Consider the following 23,535-nt stretch of genomic DNA (forward strand, 5'->3'; position numbering starts at 1 on the left):
ATAAAACCTCAACAAAAACAAAATCTTTACCGTTTCGAATCATGCCTTACTCTTAAAATTGAGCAAGTTATTTCCACTGTCCATGTGAACGCAACAGCACTTCCTTCAACCCCAGAGGATTCATTAATAATGTGTTTAATTTTCATGCTGTGTTTTTAATTGACATGCATTCCTCTTAGTTCTGTGTTGTGTTGTGTTGTGTTGTGTTGTGTTGTGTTGTGTTGTGTTGTGTTGAGTTTCATTGAGTGATTCCGGGGCTTGTGGGAAGGGTGTAATGCCATGGATCTGACTGCAGGATTAGGGAAATCTTGATCATTCTCAGGAGCTTTTCTGGCCTCCAGCTCTCCATAATGCAGCCGATGTGGAGATGGGTTGGTGGTTTAATAGGCTTAAGCGTAAAAACCCCGATTGTAATATGACATTCAGATGGCATTCAGGATTAGTGTCCATGTTCTGCTCTTCTCATCTTACTAAGAAACTGCCAACTACAGATTTAACCACATCTCTCACACGTACACTCTCACTTCTTCTGTCTAAATACAAAGGCATTGGGTTCCTCTGACATTCTCCAGCTCTTCATCACATCTGATCTGAGCGTGAGGAGACACACAGAGGCGACGGCAGCGGGACGAGCCAGCATTAGAGGAGAGCGGGGCACAACCCAACACTTTCTCAGTGTGTGTAAACCTACCTCGGGTTCAGAGTATTCATTTCTTCCCACATTAATATCACACATCTAGTTCAGTTATGTAGTTTTGTTTCATTAAAAAGTTTCATTTACTTCTTTCTTGATTTACCTCAAAAGAATGGAAATGAAATGTGACAATTACAGACAAACTAAACTTGTTGGCAAACTAAAATATTTTCTCAATAAAATACAAATATATTTTTTTTTTATATAAAATAATGGCATTTTTTAATAATTAAAAATAAACACATTTTTGAGTTTGAGTTCAAACAGCATAATTCAGAACATAATAATAATTAATCATTTCTGAACATTGACTCTCAGTCTTTATTCACCTTTTCATGGTTTCTCAATAGAATTAATAAAAGTATAGAATAGAATAGAATAGAATAGAATAGAATAGAATAGAATAGTTCTAATAGGGGCTCAATGTAACGCAGTGTGACAACATGCCCCGCCTGCACAACTGGGGTTTAAACCCGGCGAGTGTGTTCTGCTGGTTAGACAGAACTATCTCAACTGTTAAATAACAGATAGAAGATTAAAATAATATCAAATTTGTCTCATTTTATATAAACACAAAAAACAGGAATGAAAAATGAACAGATGTAAGACATTTACTTCTGCTATTGTTAAATAAATGTCCAGTGATATCTTCCAAAGATTTCTGAATTGTGGCGCAGTGTTTTCTCTATATAGTGTTGATATGGTAACTAGTAAGTAAGTTTCGTCATGATGGCGTGTGTGGAAGTATTTAAAACAAGTGTGTGACAACTAGCCCCGCTCACCCCTACTACAGCGGTTCATATTGTGTAGAGCAGCAGATCTGCTCCGGTGTCAGGCGATGCATGAGATCATTATTCCAGTAACGTGACGTCCAGCCGAAAGGATTGCAAAACTAAAGTCCTTCACTGATCTGCTTCCCAGCTAACACAAATATATTCTGAGAATGTTTTGATATTGTCGCCTTTAAGTTATGAAAACATTATTTCTAAATGTTCTCTGAACTTTCAAAAGATCCAGTCAGTTGGTCCAAGTTTATCAAAGCAATAAAAATATAGACCCCAATTAATTGTTATTTAAATAGGCTTATGTTCAACTGTCTTCTTGTTCACACAGGCGCTGTATTAAGAACTGAATGGCTGGATCTTACAGTACAAACACATCCTTACGAGTAACAACCCAGACAGCAACATAGTGTCGGCCCAGATCCGGCCCAGATCCGGTACACGTGGAATCCACACGGCCGGATGTGGGCCGACACGATGTTGCTGTCTGGGAAAACAGATTTCAAGCATTCAAATGAGTTCAGTGAATTGGGATAAGTGAATGTGTGCGAGTGTTTACAGTAAAACCATCAAGTTATTGAGCAGCAGACAGAGACACACGGCCAGTAGACGTGAAGAAGAGGGAATCACATCGCAGTTAAAACATCTGGGATCATCCCAGTTTTGTGCATAACAATGCTTCTTTCCTTTAACACTAATGCTTCTTTCCTTTAACACTAATGCTTCTTTCCTTTAACACTAATGCTTCTTTCCTTTAACACTAATGCTTCTTTCCTTTAACACTAATGCTTCTTTCCTTTAACACTAATGCTTCTTTCCTTTAACACTAATGCTTTGTTTGATGCTGGTTTGGATCTCTCCTCCTCCAAAGGCAGTGGATGTACACCTCAGCCCAACACAACTCCACGACTGCGACTGCTTTCACTGCTGTACACAGTTACCAGACACACACTGCAGGGCATTGAAACAATGAGGTCGCTGTGCATCTCACATCCAAACCAGATCACAGCGATTCATAAACAAACCAAGCTTATAAACCCAATAATCAAGGACAGGCATAAATACTTCGACACATGGAAAGCGAGGGATGTTTACAGTGACTAGAACGCAGGTAAAGCCTTGCAGCGCTGGCAGATTGGCATGATGTGTTGCTTTCAGTGATTCAACATGTGCTTGTGTTCGACGTGGACCGTGTGCATTGTTCTGAGAGAATACAGGATAGATGTGTGACAAAAGATGGTTGAGCTTCTCTGTTTTGTTGTTTCACATTCTTTTAACTCATCATCATCATCATCGTCCCAGGACACACACGAGGTGTACATGTCTGACTCAGATGGGTCAGATGTTAATGGTTATCTGAGCTCCTCTACAGGTTTACAGCAGTCTTCAGAGTTATTAACTGGTGCTCTGCGGCTGATGTGGAGCCTGAACACTGACAACCAATAGCATTGCTTTATAGAGGAGCAATTTACCATGTAATCTTGGATCATTACAGACGTCTCCCAATTTCAATAAAAATAAGTGAAGGTTTGTGACGTCCTAGTGGACCTTAGTCAGGGTAGACATCATATTTAACACCGGTCTGCAGGCGAGTCCGTCTATTGTGTGCAACAGATTCATTTATCATCTAGAACTCTGAGTTCCCACTCGTAAATACGACTTTGTTTGGTCATTCGTGTGCTCAGAACTCCTAATGATATTTCCCACTCCACTTGAAGGGCTCAATAGTTGTATTTCTACAGTAATATAATACATTTAGGATGTTTTGGTAAACAAAAACAGGTCACACTTTAGATTATGGTCCAATTCTCACTATAAACTAACTATTAACTATGACTTTTGCCCTAATAAACTCCTAATTACTGCTTATTAATAGTTAGTAAGGTAGTTGTTAAGTTTAGGATTAAGGGATGTAGAATATGATCATGCAGAATAAAGCATTAATATGTGCTTTATAAGTACTAATAAACAGCCGATATCCTAGTGATATGCATGATAATAAGCAACTAGTTCATAGTGAGAATTGAAAAAAAAAATGACTGGATTTACATTATACATGCATAAAAATGGACCTTGGGGATATAACTGAAATTATTTCAATGTTTTTAATTTAAGGAAAATTACACAATGTGTATCAGTGTAGAAAAACATTAAAATCAGATTTTATTAAGAGTATTTGTTTGATTATTATTTTTGATATTTGTTTCATTAGTGACGTACTGTAGACCCTTCAGGCACGGCCCTTGATTTCCTGTTTGCTGTTGTATTTGCTGAATATGAGGGAGGACAAAAGAGAAGAATAGAGGCTGAGAATGGCAGACGGGAATGTTGGGAAAGAGATGCAGGTCTAGACAGATCCACACTGGAACTCAATGAAGACACGTCTTGTGTCACAGGTGTTAAAGATTGCACCACGGCCTATCATTAACACAGTGAGATCTCAGAGCAAGTGTCAACATCTCCACAGCTCAGTCATGTGTCCCTGAGCAGAGAGCATGAACACCATGACCTCTGTGAACACAAGACTATAGTCAGGTGTGTTTATGGAGAGAAACCGAGTCCATCTGGCCCTAGTGGAGCAGATGCTCATCATAACCAGCTATGGGGAGCTGTGTAACCACGTGGCATCCACTACTGGGTGGATTCGCACTTTCCATCTTCTGGAGCCGACCTCTCACTCGGATGAGGCCAAATATCTGTTCAAACTCTAGGCAAAACTGGACAGCTAGATGGGGACACTGGTTTCCCCCTGAACGTATCTGGGAAGGACATTGACCCAGTAAGAGAGCATCCACATCTCAGTAGTCAGGGCTGGTTGTGCTTGAGTCTTGAATGGTTGCGTCCTGACCTTGGTGACGTGAGACCGCTAGCAGACGGTTGGTTTAGCCAGTCTGTCTGCTTCCTGACCTGAGCCCCAGATTGTCATGTTTGAGCTCAAGACTATGTGCCATATTACTAGAGAGAAGAGAACCTGCAGGGTTTTTGCAGAATCCACATATCTCCAAGAATGTAAGTCAATCAATTCTGGGATTACCTGCATTATTCTGAGTGTATCTCGGACAGGAGTGTAGCTGAATCTGTCCATGATGTAGCCGTCTGTATGCTGATGGTCAGAGGAGTTTAACAGGCTAAGCAATGGCCAAGGCACGCAGAGTTCTAGTCATGGCATTGTAATTAGGCTCTTAGGGCCCACTCGGGACTGGGCCATGGTGAATCAGGTGTGGATCTTGCCATGCTCATTGAAGTTCACATCTGTAGGCTGTCTCACATGCATCACAGAATACATGCAGACTGAATTTTAATGTTTAATGTCAGAAGGAATAGCATCAAGTAGCTCGACCTTTCAATTCTCTTTCTCAGATTTTCCTTTTTTCTCATAGGTCAGCTGGAAGGTTCGAGTCATCATAACTTTTAGGTTTGGCCCAGTGTTTCTGCACTATAACTCTGGCCTGAGTTGATGCAATGTAGGACTCTGAGGTGTACTTTGCTGCTTTATTCACAGGGGTTCATTAGTGTACATTTGTGCATTTTCATCTCTGGCCATACCTTATTTACTTAAAGTCCCCCTGAGGTCAATACTTGTATCCCTTAAAAGTCATCTTTGATCACCAAAAACATATTTAAACGTTTTTTTCCTTCATGTCTTAAAATATCTTGAATGTAACTCGACACCCTTGCCTCATTTAGTATACGTGGATCTATGAATATGCAAATGAGCCCCGCCTCCACTCACTCACAGCAGCTCAGAGATTCAATTCAATTCACGTTTATTTGTATAGTGCTTTTCACAATACACATCATTTCAAAGCAGCTTTACAGAAAGTGTATGAGTCCATATTACAATTAGAGTGATCTGTTATCAGAGCTAACTGTAAGTATCCACTTATCTAAGTATCTAAGAGGTCCACTGGTTGACGATCACACGTTGATCTGATTGGTTACAAGGTAGTTTGTGACGTCAGAAACACCAGCGATTTCAAAGTGTGTTTTTGAGACTGTCTTTGGTTCACTGCAGTTTTAAGGAGGAAATACTCAGCAATGCTGTCGACTGATGAATTTACACATGGATTGTCTTAAAGCGTATTAAAAACACCACATAGACACATAAACTACATTAAAAGCTGGATTTTCACCACAGGGGGACTTTAATGATCTGCAGTGGTGAGCGTTCAGTGATCAAGTCCTGCTCCTGGCTGAGGAAAAGGCACAGATGTTCATCTGTCTGAACCATTCCTCGAGCTGGAGAAGCTCCTGAGATCTGATGGGGCTTTGGGCTGGTCTCCACCATGGTAGAGCGTTATGGCTTGAATTCAAGGCTTGGCGGTGAACTGATGTTCTTTGTGTTGAAGCCTTCCCGCCTGGTGGACCATCTTACACTGTCATCCAAGAGCTTCGGCAGAGATGGGACAGGAACGGGCTGAAGCTGAGGTGAAACAGACCTTGTGTGATATGCTGGAGCTGGGAGTAGAGCCAGATAAGGCATTCGAGATGTCACTGTGGAAGTGTAGCTGCCCGGAGCTTAACTAGGAGGCTGAGGAATGAAATATTCAGGGATGAAAGCCGATATGGTTCTGGCACAGGCTATGGATGACTATGCACTGGCATCTATAGCCAAGAGAGGTACGCAGTTGAAGCAGTAGGTTTCAAAGAGGAAAAGTGACTGCTAAGATGTAGTGACTTGGAGCATTGGAGACTATAGCCCAGTGTGAGGCTATCTGGGTCGGCACAACAGAACACGGCTCTCACCGGGAGATAAAGGGGTTGGGTGTAGATGTGGCTGGTAGAACTTGCCATGGTACTGACTGAGGAAGCAAAGGGGATGTCCTGGACATCTGGAACCAACAAGTCATTCGGCCTGACCACAGGAGGTGTGTCGCTACATTTATAACCGTTGTGTCGCGCGAAACAGGCCCTGAACGAGCCGTACGCCACTTCCCACGAGCTGTGATTTATAAACACACACGTGACGGGAGAATGTGCATCTGTAACTTACTCGGATCATTCTGGAGACACCGATGATGATCTGAGGGACTGATGAAGGAAAACCACTTTAATATTAATCATGAGTCCTAATCATAAATACAGCGCATGTTCACAATAACAGTTTAAATACATAAAGAATGATGTAAACCCTGTTTTACTTCTGATATACACATTTAGATTAAATATGCTATTCTTATTAATGGAGTTAAGCACTTAAATGACATGAAGTCATTTCAGAGAAGTTACAAGATTTTTTATATTCTAATAAATAGTAATATTAGTAGTGGATGCGCTGCTGTTGAACACTTTTCCTGTGTCATGCTGTGTTTTAATGTTTGCTCAGCGCATGAGAATAACTCATGATCTGAGGAAATATTTTCACACAAATAATGATCAATAATACACAATAAGGTCTATCTGTTGAAATAAAAAATATAAAGCAATTAAAAATACTATTTGGCCAGTGGAAAAGATTGAGAAAAACTTTCTCTGAAATGTATTTTATACTATTTGATTTATTCAAACACAAGGCGAGGATCGGCTACTAAATGATTTTTAGTAATGTAAAGAGACGCACATCCGTATCTCATATTCTCCTAATGTCTTGTACTGTTAAACATGGGATCACGTGGATGAATATGCATATGCAAATGATATGCAGATGAGGATATGCATAGTAAAACGAGGCGTTGTAAACTCATATATGGTTATTTCGGGGAGGAGACGCATGTTCACAATCTCCCTCTGACTGGGATTATAAAGGGGATTCTGGGCAGGTTCTGGCGTACGCACGCTTTTATACGTCTGAATATTTTTGATGTACGCCGTGTTTGGCTTTCGGACGCATGTACACTTTCAGTGAGGATCCTACACACAGGTTTATAAGTGAGAGCCCTGTTCTCTTCCCGCTGAGGCTAAACTCACTGATTGTCCATCTTCTCCTTGTTGTGCCACTGGAGAAGTGTAATGTAAGACAGCCTCTTGATTCCTCAGTTCTGTGGTAATGCCTCTTCCACAGACTGTGTTTCACACACACACACACACCTGCAGGAGATCTGTGCACACAGAACATGAAGCCCAGATTTACCGGCTTTATGAAACTGCACAAAGCAAGAACACACAGGTCTCTACTAGCTCACCAGAAACTGAGATATATTTACAGGCTGCTGTAATAAGCAGTTTTGGGGAAGAACAAATCACAGTGTTTGACAGGTTAAAGGCGTCCGATCTGTGGAAGACTCTCAGAGGTTCTGGGGGAAATACTTTGAATATTGTTATCTCTGTATAAGTGTGTTCAAAGTGCTTCAAAATAATCTAGAAGGTTAAATGTAGCTCTTAATTTAGAAAGATATGTTTAATGTAGTATTATGTACAGTCTGCAAAGTTAGATGATTGAAAAGGATGAAACTGTATTAGTGTTTAAGAGGAATAAAATCGCTGGTGTTTCTGACGTCACAAACTACCTTGTAACCAATCAGATCAACGTGTGATCGTCAACCAGTGGATCTCTGAGCTGAGTGAGTGAGTGGAGGCGGGGCTCATTTGCATATTCATAGAGCCGCACATACTAAATGAGGCAAGGGTGTCGAGTTACATTCAAGATATTTTAAGACATGAAGAATAAAAAATGTTCAAAGAAAAAACGCTTAGTTATGTAATTTTGGTGATTAAAGATGAGTTTTACCGGCTAAAATGATTACTTTGTACTCATTTCCAGGGGCTGGTTTGTGTTCTCTCTCAGACAGGTGACTCAAGTCTTTAGACTGCATTTTCACCAACAACAGTATTTCTCTGCTCTTTAAATGCCAGGCCAGGTGCCCAGCTCTCTCTCTCTCTCGCTCTCTCTCTCTCTCACACACACACACATACACACACACACACAAAAGAAACCCTCTTGAAAACACAAAATTGAATTCACCAAATAAATGAATATGGTTAGTAATGCAATTGTGATGTATATCAAACTGAGATTGTTTAGTTAGTCTGAAACCAGCTCGAGTAACTGAGCGTTTCCCAGAAGCCCTGCAGGCCTGAGCTGATCACACCGCTGCGAATGGTCTCGATTATCGACTCGGGTTTACGACGCTTTTGGGAAACGCAGTCCTGCTCTAAACTCTCCCAGCGACAACACCACACGCTCATGCTATACTCCAGCGCTGTCTTCTCTACATCAGATACACACTCGTGATTATGATTTTTGTAGACATAGCTTATTTCCTGTTGGTCTGCAGTCCATAAACCATAAATGTTTGAAAGGGAATGAAGAACGTCTTCTCTCTCTCAGCCAGGCAAACAGCACTGTGTGTTTTTACAACTGCTTACACACATTTTCAAAACTTTGCCTCTTTTTTTCAAAACTTTACACACAAATCCAAGAATTGAACACACAAAATGCAAATTGCCTCACATCTCTTGCAAAATGAAGCACTGCATTTAAAATATTACAAACATCTCAAAAGCAAACGTGTCTTAAGGTGATGATATGTTGCCGAGCGATTGGGCACTTTTCCATTGAAAATAGGCTATACATTTCTATCTGGATAATTGTTATCGGTCGTGGGCCGTATCTCATCTGGCTGCCCGTTGATGGCAACACTGCTCAAAAAGTTGCCCTGTGTATCATCACCTTTATACGTTGCAAACACCTTTGCCATAATATTATATTTTTGGATGTATCATATGTGACCCTGGATCACGTCACCAGTCTCGAGTCGCACGGGTATATTTGTGGCAATAGCCAACAATACATTGTATGGGTCAAAATTATAGATTTTTCTTTTATGCCAAAACTCATTAGGATATTCAGTAAAGATCATGTTCCATGAGGATATTTTGTAAATTTCCAACCGTAAATATATAAAACATGTATTTCTGTGAGTGAATGCAGCACAATCGCCAACATAAATGAACAACTTTAAAGGAGATTTTCTCAATGTTTCGATTTTTTTGCTCCCTCAGATTCCAGATGTTCAATAGTTGTATCTCGACCAAATATTGTCCTATCCTAACAAACCAAACATCAATGGAAAGCTCATTTATTCAGCTTTCATATGATGTATAAATCTCAATTTCCAAAAATGTACCCATGTGACTGGTTTTGTGGTCCAGGGTCACATATACACAGTTATTCAAAACCCAAAGCTCTTCTTTCATGAGCTCATATATACATTTCTGTACAAGACTGAAAGTAATCGGCAGAGAGATGTTGAAAAATTCACAATAAACACGAAAGCAAGACTGAAACCAATGTATTTTTTTACTGTAAGCATTTGTGGTTGTGAATACAGTATTAAGTCAAGTCAAGTCAAGTCATCTTCATTTATATAGCGCTTTTAACAATGAAGATTGTTTCAAAGCAGCTTTACAGAGATAAATGTATAATTTAAGGTAAGATTGTTTTGGCTTTATAGCGGTTCTTTAATAAAGTTATTTTCCAGCTAAAGTTGGTTTTGATTGATTCACTTCCGTCACAACGATCATTTGTTATTAAATTAGGGGCCGCTAAGACGACACCATTCTCTCTACACAGACTTTAAACGCGAACCTGTGAGAAACACTGATGGCGTTCACATGCGCATTAAGAACTGGTTCTATAGTTATGTGCGTTTGAATATACGCAGGTTTGGAGTTCCCCACAGACAGAGCCTAAACAAAGTTATGGTGTTTCCTTATAGTTTTAATACAGAATTGTATTTAATTTTGTTACTTCGGGGTAGATATGCGAAACGAAATTCCTGAAAATGCTTTATCTGTAGAGTGGTAGAGGGATCCTCCATAGGGAGAGACTAGTTGGCACTTCAGCACTGCGTTGTCATCGGGTCCAGGCGAAGGTCCTTCGTCAGATCTGGATACGGCCCGGATCCGGCTGGCTGCGGGAAAACCTCGGGATAAACACAGACACTAAAATTAGCGTAGAGGCCATTCTTCTCATGATGTAACGAGTACATCAGGATTTTTGGGAAGTGTTCCCGGTTCCGGCTGACCTAATCTATGCAGCCTAACATTAAATTATAGAAGTCTATAATGTATTATGTGTATGCTAGGTCAAAGAGATGTGTCTTTAATCTGGCTTTGAACTGACAGAGTGTGTCTGCTTCCCGGACAATGGTAGGAAGACTGTTCCAGAGTTTAGGTGCTAAATAGGAAAAGGATTTACTGCCAGCAGTCGACTCTGATATTCTAGGTATTATCAACTGGCCGGAATTTTGAGATCGTAATAGACGTGACGGACTATAATGCGTTAAGAGCTCGCTCAAGTACTGCGGAGCTAAACCATTTAGTGCTTTGTAAGTAATCAGCAATATTTTAAAATTGATGCGATGTTTAATAGGGAGCCAATGCAGTTTTGACAGAACCGGGCTAATATGGTCATACTTCCTGGTTCTGGTAAGAACTCGAGCTGCTGCGTTTTGGACCAGCTGTAGTTTGTTTATTAAACGTGCAGGGCAACCACCCAGTAGAGCATTACAATAATGTAGCCTTGAGGTCATGAACGCATGAACTAACTGTTCCGCATTTGTCAATGAGAGCATATGACATAATTTAGATATATTTTTAAGATGGAAAAATGCGGTTTTACAGATACTAGACACGTGACTTTCAAATGAAAGATTGGTATCAAAGAGCACACCCAGGTTCCTAACCGACGACTTGACAGAGCAGCCATCAAGTGCATTATTACACAGTATTGACCTTTTATAGGCCTATTCTGAAGCCGTGATTGGTTGGCATACCTGTCAAGTATCCCGTTTTGGCCGGGAAAGTCCCGTATTTTACCCTTCTTTCCCACCGTCCTCCCGTATTAGTATTTTCCCGTAAATCTCCCGTATTTTAACCTGCGTTATTAAAAAATAATAATACCCCGGGCCCGGACGGAGTAAAAAAAAACAAAAAACATTCCCAATCTGAGCTCTGTCACCAGCCTCGCGATAACTGCCACCTTCCACAGGTGCTGTAGGCCGCGAGGGTAGTGTGTGAGGTCAGTCAGGGTCAGTGTCAACAAAGGTAGGCCTATCATCGGCTTCATGCACAGCTGCACTACTCCCTGAACTTCAGCCAGATCCTTTGTTTCCTGTCTGCCATTATTGGACAAACTGATTAATCCAGGTGTGCCTGACCTCAGTCGTCACAACAACAGCAATCAGACACACCTGGATTAATCAGTTTGTCCAATAATGGCAGACAGGAAACAAAGGAGCTGGCTGAAGTTCAGGGAGTGGTGCAGCTGTGCATGAAGCCGACTGTAGTTTATAAGTGGTGATTTCAGCTTTCTTGTACACCTGTCTTCAGATGGCAGGGATACTGGAGCGTGCTCGCGGTGGGCGCCGGAACATTTCCCTTATTTTCAAATCCAAAACTTGACAGGTATTTATTTTATTTATTTATTGTTTATTTGAATAGGGACAGATACAAAAAACATAGATTATTACATAAAGAACAATCCAATGCCTGTATCACAGTGTTTATAGCCATGGCTGATTCGCAACACCTGTCCCTAGGTATGTTGGTTGGTGTTCAGTAAAGAGTGTTTGCACATGTGAGGAGTGTGTGAGTCAGTGAGTGTGTGTGTGTGTGAGGCTCTGATGAATTACTGTGTTTTGATTGGTTGTGTTTGAAAGAGGAAATCAAGAGACTTACTGTTAGATTTGTGTGTGTTTCATAGAGAAGTGTGTGTTGTGGTTTACAAAAAAGTGTTTTATGACATTGAAAACTGAGTCGAAGGCCGAGAATGAGTGTATGATTCTGCAGATTTGGAGTGTGTTTCTGGCGTTTGAGTGTGAGGTATCAGAAAGTGTGTGACAGTAAGGATTGTGTGTGTAAGCCGTTGTAAACAGCGATAACATGGAGAGACGCAGGAGAAGAGCTTCTATTAAAACATTCCCTGAGGATGGAGTTTGTTCTGAAGTGTTTGTGTAAATGTCCTCGTTTAGATGTGTGTGTTCTGGGAAATTACACGCACGCCATAAAACGAAAAACACTTTCTTCCCTTCTTTCTTCAGAAGGGCTTGTTTATTGTCATTGATGATCATTGTCAAGTAAGCGAGGTGATGCTACACAAAAGTGTGTTTCTGCTCTATCCGCTCAGTCGTTCCTCGGGATCTTTTGGGCTTGACATGGGAACACCACGGGAAGAGACTCCCCGTTATCCCACACACGCGGGCCTGATAATGGACATCAGACACGTGGGAAACAGGAGACTCTGTCGTTATGGGGTGTTTAAGGTTTGGAGGTTCAGGGTTGAATATGAAGATGCTTTTCAATGAAGTTTTCTTGGTGTTTTTCCAGCAACAGTGTATTATCAGTGTCTGTGAGTGAACGAAGCGGGCTTTTGAAGGAAGTAGCTTTTGATTGTGTAATATTCATTGGAAATATTTGTATTGATTTCATGAATCTTTTATTAACTTCAGTGTTGCTTGGGATCATCATTATTAGTGTGTTCAGTTTAGACACACACATGCTGCCCTAATTGATTGTTTATATTAATTCCTATTAAATTTGTAATTCAAGTTATTTTAATAAACTGTTCCAACTTACATGTGATCTGTAATATACCTTAATGAACAAGCACTAATGTATTACTAAAATGAATTAATTCTATAATAAAACAAATACTATTTTAAAATAATAGAAACGTTTTAAAACAGACTATATTGATCAGTGTGCCAGTAGGAAAAAACACGTTTGCAAGACTTTATTAATGAATCAGGTTATGTCTCGGTAATGACGTCGAAACGCACTGGATATAGCATATTAAACACGTTTTAAATGCATAGCAATAAATGTTATTATTTAAAGAAGAGCCGAATGATCAGTCGGACAGACTCTGTTCCTCTAGTTTGTGAGTGTGTGAGAGTCACAGGCGGAGTTTAGGCAGTGTGAACATGAACAGCTCGAGTACACTTCATCACTTCATCATCTCTTCATCAGACTCTGAACACAGACTCAAACTGGACATTTACTCTTAACAGCTGTTTAACATGCGTAACGCACGGAGCCTGTGTGATTATGCGGATTTATGAGCATCTTATACACCAGATGAAGAGTCAATATTTTTAGGCTGTTCGATGAGAATCAATCGCGAAGATTTTCGCTCTTCTGGAATAACATCGGCGACATTACCTGAGTGAATATTTCTTTTTTCTTTTTTGTAGCATGCAGATATTTGGATTTACTTTTTTCCCGCCTAAACGTAGTAATTTTTTGAATAGGTCTTGGGGAGAAAGGTAGACATATCTTCAGCAGCATTGGGAGCATTTATGAAAATCTTCGAGAAACACTCACTGGGATTGCATTTTTATCAACCAATCTTCCCAGAGCGGAGCTTTTCCTGAGACTGAGGATAACACGGGGATAAAACTAAACCGAAGTTCCATCTTGGACAAAGTGTAAGATCTATCTATCTATCTATCTATCTATCTATCTATCTATCTATCTATCTATCTATCTATCTATCTATCTATCTATCTATCTATCTATCTATCTATCTATCTATCTATCTATCTATCTATCTATCTATCTGGCTCCATCTTGCGGTTTTAGTTTGACAGTGTCATCATTAATTCATGTATTTTAAATCTTTATTCTAACGAGATTTTGATTGATCGAATCCTTGAAGGAATAATCATTATATTATTTGCTTTTAGAGAACTTTTCTAGGAATACATTGGCTTGTAAATGAGATTTACATCTACATTTACAATTATATTTGAATTCTTACATTTTATATATGTATTGACAGCTTTAACATTTACATTAAGATTTTAGGTTTTACATTTAAAATCTTTTTTTTTTTCCTCTGACAAACATGGACAGATCGAGCGCTGCAGTGATTTATACTGGATATTATATATTAAATATCCATGTACATCATTATGGGCCAAATCCCCAAACAAATATTGGCTTATATCTTTTAAACAGAAATCTTTAACAGTAACCAATTAAACGTTTTTTTAAACGCTTTTTTACAGTGTTTTACCATTAACATTAGGATATATTTTTTTCAAGTTATTTATATAATACCGTATAAACATTTCCAGCTAAATATAACTATTAGAAGATTTACATTATTATAATGTATATTATTATGAACAACACATTATGCTTATCTAAGTGGGCTTCATTAGTTAAATTGTACCTAATATATACATTCATACTCTGCATTTTCAATTGTGCATTTCATATATGAGAATGCAGTTCAGACGTGTGTGTGTGTGTGTGTGTGTGTGTAACAGCTATCTTCTGAGGTTTATGTCTCTACACTGATCTTCTAAATATGAGACAGGTTTTGTAGATTATGCAGACAGATGATATAGAATATTTTACATAGTTGGTTTTTACACTTTCACACATAACTGGAATCAAAATGGCATGCAGTTATAATCTCTAACTCTCTTTTCTTCATTTCGCACACACACACGTGTGTATTCACACTGAGCTCTGTGTGTGAGATGTGGCTCTTGTTTCTCCAGGCTGGAGTGATGGTGAAGCTGGAGTTGATGTGCTCAGTCTCGGTCGCCGTGACCTTCTCCGCCTGCTTTATTGTGCTTGTGGACGCCAACTCGTGGTGGTACGTGACAAAACACAGGTCATTGTACAGTAGTGGATCAAAACCGTTCATCAAAGTTATACATTACCTTTGAACAATACCCGTTCTTGTCTTTGATGAACTTTTTTGATCCACTTCAAATGTTGACTACTGTATTTAGCAACAATGATGGAATTCTCAAGAACACATGCTTTGACTCTAGTGGTCAAGAGACAAAAAGTCCTGATATTATCATCTCAAAAATATTGCAAGAATTAGATGGTTCACATTTTATTGTTAATATTTTATTTACTGTCTCTTTCTTGTTCAATTTTTGAATTTCCATGAAATGCACTAAATAAACTTGCCTTTTTAATCACTATTCTGGGAATGAGTGAAGCATCATATCGTGTATCTCTCTTGGAAGATTTTAAACATTTAAAATAATAGTATCAAATAGTAGAAAATGTGTATGATGCAGTATTTTACCCGTGATAAACTCTCAGAACCGATTTCTGAGAGACGCACAAACTGCACTGCACTTAATCACACTCTGCTAATTTTCATTCTAACACATCCCCTGTGGTGAAAATCCAGCTTTTAATGTAGTTTATGTGTCTATGTGGTGTTTTTAATCTGCTTTAAGACAAACCATGTGTAAGTTCATAAGTCGACAGCATTGCTGAGTATTTCCTCCTTAAAACTGCAGTGAACCAAAGACAGTCTCAAAAACACGCTTTGAAATCGCTGGTGTTTCTGACGTCACAAACTACCTTGTAACCAATCAGATCAACGTGTGATCGTCAACCAGTGGATCTCTGAGCTGAGTGAGTGGAGGCGGGGCTCATTTGCATATTCATAGAACTGCGCATACTAAATGAGGCAAGGGTGTCGAGTTACATTCAAGATATTTTAAGGCATAACAATTTTTTTTCAAGGAAAAAATGCTTAAATTTGTCATTTTGGTGAGTTGAGTTTTAAGGGATAAAGTTATTGATACAGGGGACTTTAATCAATCATGGCTCACGCTATCCACCTGCATCTAACGTCTGAACGACTGACGAATGGGGTCTCGTCCGAGAGCCCAATCACCTTTCGAGTGGTACCAAACGAGCCAATGGCCAGGCTCCCAGGAACTGAACCAGCGGGGTCAGAGGAACTGTGGGGCAGCGAGGTGGAACAGACGCCCTGGCATGAGGGCGCAGCGCCCCGTGGTGAGGGCGGGGTCTGGTTCCACGGATTGGCAGAGGGGGCGTGAGAAGGCACCGCGTTCTCTTTGGGCCGCCTCTGAATGAGAGCTGGCGACAGGGAAAGAGGGGGATGAGAGCGGCGAGGTGTTTCGTCGCCCACTGTCACCCGCGCCCTCTTGGGACCCGGAGGAAGAGTTAGCTCTTTCTTTGACAAATTGGGCAGAAGAAAAAGAGGAGAACAAAGGATTCTCCCACGGCCCTCCTCCGGGGGATGGAGTGGTCCTGCAACCAGCTCCTGAAGAACATTAAACTCTAGCTCTGGGTTGCCCGTCTCAGGATCGCCGCTTTTCCTGATGCTTGACAGGCTTATGGGCGGAGAGGGGCTGCACCGCCTTCCTGCGACCGTCTCTATGCTACGGCCTCTGAGCCGGCGGCGGTGTGAAAGCAGCAGTGGGTCGCCGGGGTAGAATATGTTTGATCGCCTCAGACTAATTCTGGGCGTCCAAGAACTGCTGGGCAAAGTCCTCGACCACACCACCGAAGAGGCCCGCCTGGGAGATCAGGGAGTTGAGGAACCGGGTTCGCTCAGACTCCCTCATATCCACCAGGTTAAGCCATAGGTGGTGTTCCTGGACCACCAGAGTGGACATCACCTGGCCCAGGCCTTCATAAGCCCCGGGTCAGCACTGTCCTTGTGCAGTTGTTTAAGCGCTTTGGCCTGGTGCACTTGCAGGATGGCCATGCAAAGCGGTCTGGCCCACAGCTCTGTAAAAGCCTTGGCCACAAGCGAGGACAAGAACTTACAGGCTTTGGACGGGTGCTTTCGATTGCCACAAACATTTTATTCCTAAAAAAAAATTGTGAATTAATTTTTTTTTGGCTGGTGACAGTATTTTCTGATTCATGGAAGAGTGATAAAAAGAGAAATCCAAAATCCCCTTTTCAAAAACCTTTGACTAATGTAATTTTTTTTTTTACCTGATTTCATCCAATGTTTTTGTTCTAGGAGTTTATGCAAATATTTGCATATTTAAACATAACATTTCAGAAAACTTGCAATACAAAAATATTTGCAATTCTTCATGTAATCAATCGACTTGGGAAGTATGGTTAGACAAAGACATCAACATAGCGTCGGCTCAGATCCGGCCCACATCTGGTACATGTGGATTCAACACAGATGTGGGCCGGATCTGGGCCGACACTATTTTGCTGTCTGGTTATCTATTAGTTATTTTATTTACCCTATTCACCTGGGGTGTCTTGCCTTAATGCAATAATCAAATACATCATCTCTGAATGCGTGTATATCTCCAGGTCTCTGGCGATGAACCCCCTCCTGATCCCAGAAGCGTATATCATCGGAGGTCAGCCGCTGTGCAGTCAGCTAACAGGACTGTCCACAGGTCAGAGGAAGCTCTGCCAGCTGTACCAGGATCACATGCAGTTCATCGGAGCGGGCGCTCAGACGGGCATCAGCGAGTGCCAACACCAGTTCAGCCAGCGCCGCTGGAACTGCAGCACAGTGGACAACTCCTCAGTGTTCGGCAGAGTCCTGCACACAGGTACTTACATCCACTACCGGTCACGAGCAGGGCCATACCAACCAATTTCTCAAGTGTATATAATGAAGCTTAACAACCAATAATTGCCTAATAACTAATTTTGTGCCGCAAAGATTTGCACATCAGAATTCAAACACCAGATTCGCTGCTGAATGCGAATTCCGGCGCTTCACAGTTCAGTTTACGGTCATACAGCGTGAGATAAAATGCAAGTTGCTAAACTAAAAAGCTGTTTTACGACATAAGCTTTAAACGAGCGGCATAAATAATCAGTTTGCAAAGACTAGCCTTACCTATATCAATCAAATCTCAGCTTTAGGAAAGATATACAGGTCAAGATAAAGAGACTGAGAGAAGAAGAAAGAGAGAAGGTGATGGAGATGAGAGAGGAAGAGCAAGTATTGCACACTGTGCCCAGAATGAGATTTACATTATTAACATTATACATGAGGGAAGGATGGAACGGGAGATTGACAGGCGGATCGGTGCAGCTTCTGCAGTAATGCGGTCAATGTACCGGTCTGTCGTGGTGAAGAAGATTTACCGGTCAATCTACGTTCCTACTCTCACCTATGGTCATGAGCTTTGGGATACAGGCGGCCGAAATGAGCTTTCTCCGCAGGGTGGCCGGGCGATCCCTTAGAGATAGGGTGAGAAGCTCGGTCACTCGGGAGGAGCTCAGAGTAGAGCCGCTGCTCCTCCACATCGAGAGGGGTCAGCTGAGGTGGCTCGGGCATCTGTTCCGGATGCCTCCTGGACGCCTTCCCGGGAGGGTGTTCCGGGCGCGTCCCACTGGGAGGAGACCCCGGGGAAGACCTAGGACACGCTGGAGAGACTATGTCTCCCGGCTGGCCTGGGAACGCCTCGGCGTCCCCCCGGAAGAGCTGGAGGAAGTGTCTAGAGAGAGGGAAGTCTGGGCATCTCTGCTTAGACTGCTGCCCCCGCGACCCGGCCCCGGATGAGCGGAGGAAGATGGATGGATGGAATTATTAACATTATGTATTTAACACAGATATACTGTACATATGTTCTTTGCTAATGACAGTGGAAACCATAAGCTCATTTAACAACACAAGCACCAATATATTGGCATTATTATTGTATATATATATAAAAAAAATGTTATACCTCGAATGTGTATTGAATATTTCACCAGTATCAGCACTGGGAGATTTCACTGGGAGAGTTTGTATCACTCCACTTGTCTGTGTTTGCGCAACTTGCATCATTAAGCCAGTAGTTGGCGACAAGTGACTATCTTTATGAGTGAGAATTGAACCATTAAACGAACATATTAGTCCAAAAACATTGATTACTTTAGGAAAGAAAGGTCATGCCCCCCGACCCCCTAGCAAACTAATTTTTGGGACCTCTGTATTTATAAAACCCTATTTACGGCCTTGGTCACACTGATCACGCCAGTCCAACTCCGAGAGGGAGCGAGCATAGAAGCGAGTATACTCTGAAAGGCAGCAGAATACAGTAAAATACAGTATGTCCGTTTCAAGAGCCACTGGCAAGTCATCTCCTATAATAAGGTTAATTTGTATTTGTGATGTTTATACATGCCTACGTTGTTATTTTGTCTGCTGTCAATGTAGAAAGATGTTTTTGGGGAGCAGCAGAAATACAGAGATCTGTCATGAAACTCGGGATGATAGTAGTGTTGGGTTCGAGTCCGAGTCTTTAACCAATCGAGTCTGAGTGAATCAAGACTTGATTGAATTAAATCATGATAGTAGTTTTCAAGGCCAAAAGAGGGTTTGCGCTGGCGCAAGCTGTTTTCTGGAAAATATATAAAAATTAAGTGCTCATGCCTAATTTAAGGGGAAAACTGTTTCTGTTTTTCAGAAAAAGGAATAGTTCACCCCAAAATGAAAATTAGCCCATTATTTACACATCCTCAAATCATACTAGGGGTATATGTCTTTCTTCTTTCAGACGAAATACAATCAGAGTTATATAAAAAAATGTCCTGGATCTTCCAAGTTTTATATCGGGAGTGAATGGAGGATGAGATTTTGAAGCCCAAAAAGTGCATCTATCCATCATAAAAGTGCTCCACGAGGCTCTGGGGGTTAATAACGGCCCTCTGAAGCAGAAAAATAGCCATATTTAAAACTAAAATAACTAGCTTCCAACAGACGGCCGTACGCATCGATTTACGTCGAAAGAGTGACCTCTGACTCGGCGCATGACCTCTGACCTGATGCATTACTTATTGACAAATGCGGAAGCGCAGAGAATAGAACAAAACAAAACACCGGTCATGAATTATAAGTCTAAAACGAGTATTTTTAAAGAGAAATGTGGGAGGATTTCAATATAAGAGAAGAGGAGCTTGAGTTTATTGCCCAGCTCTATTTCTGAACCGCGAGAGGCTCAAAGCTTATGCTACTCCTTCATCTACGTCATACATCGCCAGGTGTTACTCTTGTGGCGCGAGTCGACTTGCGTACGGCCGTCTGCCGGAATCTAGTTATTTTAGTCCATAAAGTCTTAAATATGGATATTTTTCTTACACAAACACATGGCTTCGCTTCAGAAGGCCTTTATTAACCCCCGGAAACGCATGGAGCACTTTAATTATGAATAGATGGACTTAAAAAATACACATCCATTCACTGCCATTATAAAGCTTGGAAGAGCCAGGAAGTTTTTTAATATAACTCTGATTGTGTTCGTCTGAAAGAAGAATGTCATATACACCTAGGATGACTTGAGGGAGAGTAAATCAAAAATCATACTTTTTTTTTTTTTTTTTGGTGAACTATCCCTTTAAGTCATTTTGCCTCTTGATATTTGAGTATCTGGATTTAAGAAGTTTTGGATAACTTTTTTGCAGTATGTGATGCATCCAAACATGGTCCAAAACATGCCTTTATAGTTAAAACAAAAGCATATCATACCTACATTTGTCTGTTTAGTTTGAAGTTGAATGTTTTTAAACTCTGACATCTGAAGGAAATGATCAATGGAATGGAAAGATTCTTTCAGATTCGGTCAGTGTTCATAAGATAAATGAAAAATATTTAGTTGTTCCACTGTTGCTCATAATAAAAGCAAATAAACAAAGCTAACTGAATTCCCCAGGGAGCCGAGAGACGGCGTTCACGTTCGCGATCAGCGCGGCCGGCGTGGTGAACGCAGTGAGTCGAGCCTGCAGAGAGGGGGAGCTGTCGAGCTGCGGATGCAGTCGAGCCGCGAGACCGAAGGATCTGCCGAGAGACTGGCTGTGGGGCGGATGCGGAGACAACCTCAACTATGGATACCGCTTCAGCAAGGAGTTTGTGGATGCCCGCGAACGCGAAAAAACCTTCGCTAAAGGCTCTGTGGAAAGTGCCAGACTGCTGATGAACCTTCATAACAACGAGGCGGGACGGAGGGTAAGACAGCAAATTTCCATCCTTTAGTAAGTGTCTTACCAAGTGAAAATAAACCCTGCGTGTGACTAGATACTGTATAGATACAAGCAGACTGAAAACTCCCAAGCGGCAACCTTCCTGTCTCTCCAACACTGAAGTGACTTAAACTGCAGCTCATCGCCTGGCCACTAGAGACCGGCTGCAAAAGAGAGTCAATCCCATAAACCCCCATGTTAAAATGCCCAACTTTACAGCAGAAAAACACATGTTTACAGCCTGGTACTAAAATGGTTTTGGTCTATATAGCTAATTTTGCCCTTCATGACGACTGTGAGGGGGGTGAATTTTTTCATAATTCATCCGTTTAAATTATATTAAACCTTAAAGTTCTGCATAATTAAGGGCGTGGCCACTTGAGTGACAGGTGGACTGCGCTGATGTCACTGCTAGCCTTTTGTCTGCTGTCTGTTAGCGTCACGTCACCTCAGCTAATCCGCCTCGCTGCCCATTTTCATTTATCCGGGAGTGACGCGCGACCAAGATGGCGACGGCCGGCTCCGCCCACTTTGAGCTTCAAAAACGCCCATATTTTTTTACAGTCTACGGTTGCAACCTTTGGATTCCACGCGTACCAGGTGTGGGCCGGATCTGGGCCGGCACTATGTTACTGTCTGAGGAGTTTTCCTAAGGCTTGTTCGACTTGAACCGGCGCTGCACAGACCGATCGGTGAATGACATCAAAGTACCGCGAGAGCGATTAGACGCAGGCGGCTCCGTATGCTTTTCAATCACTCTCACGGTACTTTGATGTCATAAACCGATCGGTCTGTGCAGCGCCGGTTCAAGTCGAACAATCCTATAGACTGTCACGGACACTACGTCCATAATTTTATAGTCTATACAGCGGCAATCCACCTGTCACTCAAGTGGCCACACCCTTAATTATGCAGAACTTTAAGGCTTTATATAATTTAAATGGATGAGTTATAAAAAAAAAATCACCCTCCTCACAGTTTTCATGAAGGGCAAAATTAGCTATATAGACCAAAACCACTTTTACACCAGGTTGTAAACATGTTCTTTTCTGCTGTAAAGTTGGGCATTTTAACATGGGGGTTTATGGGATTGACTCTCTTCTGCAGCCGGTCTCTAGTGGCCAGTTGATGAACTGCAGTTTAAGTCACTTCAGTGTTGGATTCAAGAGAGAGACAGGAAGGTTGCCGCTTGGTTGCAACACTATCTGGGTCTTGATTCAAACTCTCAGCATTCTTAGCATCTCACTTCATCATGATTCTTTCTAGCTAATAAACCGTTTCTCTGTCACAGATAGCATCTGATCTCGCTCATGTCTCCTGTAAGTGTCACGGCGTGTCCGGCTCCTGCAGTCTTAAAACCTGCTGGTTGCAGCTCGCAGATTTCCGCACGGTTGGCGACGCTCTGAAGGAGAAATACGACAGCGCCGCTGCCATGAAGCTGAACAGCCGTGGGAAACTCGTTCAAGTTCACTCTAAATTTAACTCTCCTACTAGCAACGACCTGGTGTACATAGAGCCCAGTCCGGATTACTGCATAAGGAACAAGACCACTGGCTCTCTGGGAACTCAGGGTCGGCTCTGCAACAAGACGTCTGAGGGCATGGACGGCTGCGCGCTCATGTGCTGCGGTCGAGGATACGACCAGTATAAGGTGCAACTGGTGGAGCGCTGCCACTGCAAGTTTCACTGGTGCTGCTACGTCAGATGCAAGCGCTGTTCGCGCACCGTCGACCAGTTCGTCTGCAAGTAATGAGAGCCTGCCAAAGAGGATGAGGAGGGAAAGCTAAATAAATGATATTTATAGAGCTGAAACCATTATGACAAAGACTGATTGTTTTCTTACTACAAGTACTATGTACAGGACATCTAAAAAAAACTGCAGATTTCATTTTATATTTATTTTCTCAGATGGTTATTTTCTAATTTTTTAGGATGGATTTTAACTGAAAATAGTCGTTAAAGGGATAGTTCACCCAAAAATGAAAATTAGTCCATGATTTACTCACCCTGAAGCCATCCTAGGTGTAAATGACATTTTTATTTCAGACGAATACAATCAGAGTTATATTAAAAAATGTCCTGGCTCTTGGGGTAATTTTCATTGTTGGGTGAACTATCCCTTTAAGGCATGACCCAGCGTTTATCCATTCATTTGAGGGCTTCACATGAGGGGAAAAACTATACAGTATGGAACTTGGTATATTCGGACACGGGGCAGGACAGGTTTGAGAAGTATTGCACTAATTCACTGGATAGCAAAACAAAACAAACTAAAAAAAACAAACAAATCATATGCACTGTGATTCATCTACTAAGTTTTCTACAGTAAATAATATAATTTCTGTACAATACCTAAAAAAATGTGTGCAGTCCCTGTAAATAAAGTCATTAAAAGAG

At 41.4% G+C, this 23,535-nt stretch overlaps 1 protein-coding gene across 3 annotated transcripts; it reads left to right on the forward strand.

Annotated features, from left to right (window-relative positions):
• The first annotated feature begins 11,698 nt into the window (after positions 1-11,698).
• Positions 11,699-23,535, forward strand: wnt5a (wingless-type MMTV integration site family, member 5a). Of its 3 annotated transcripts, XM_079897736.1 has the most exons (7): positions 13,295-13,582; positions 13,668-13,682; positions 13,774-13,844; positions 14,928-15,025; positions 17,491-17,738; positions 20,832-21,124; positions 22,430-23,535. In XM_079897736.1, the coding sequence occupies exons 4-7, from the start codon at positions 14,937-14,939 to the stop codon at positions 22,886-22,888; spliced, it is 1,089 nt and encodes a 362-aa protein (XP_079753862.1). In that variant the 5' UTR covers positions 13,295-13,582; positions 13,668-13,682; positions 13,774-13,844; positions 14,928-14,936; the 3' UTR covers positions 22,889-23,535. The 3 variants fall into 3 exon arrangements, with proteins under 3 accessions (XP_079753863.1, XP_079753862.1, XP_079753861.1); XM_079897735.1 differs by lacking the exon at positions 13,668-13,682; XM_079897737.1 differs by lacking the exons at positions 13,295-13,582; positions 13,668-13,682; positions 13,774-13,844 and adding an exon at positions 11,699-11,823.

The sequence above is a fragment of the Squalius cephalus genome (assembly GCF_949319135.1).
Source record: "Squalius cephalus genome assembly, chromosome: 16".
Taxonomy (NCBI): Eukaryota; Metazoa; Chordata; class Actinopteri; order Cypriniformes; family Leuciscidae; genus Squalius; species Squalius cephalus.

Excerpts from the sequence above, each read along its gene's own strand:
- wnt5a (XM_079897737.1), top strand. The coding sequence starts at position 14,937 with ATGGTGAAGCTGGAGTTGATGTGCTCAGTCTCGGTCGCCGTGACCTTC. Across the intron at positions 15,026-17,490 it reads GTGGACGCCAACTCGTGGTG|GTCTCTGGCGATGAACCCCC; the intron begins GTACGTGACAAA and ends GTATATCTCCAG. Across the intron at positions 21,125-22,429 it reads ACAACGAGGCGGGACGGAGG|ATAGCATCTGATCTCGCTCA; the intron begins GTAAGACAGCAA and ends TCTCTGTCACAG.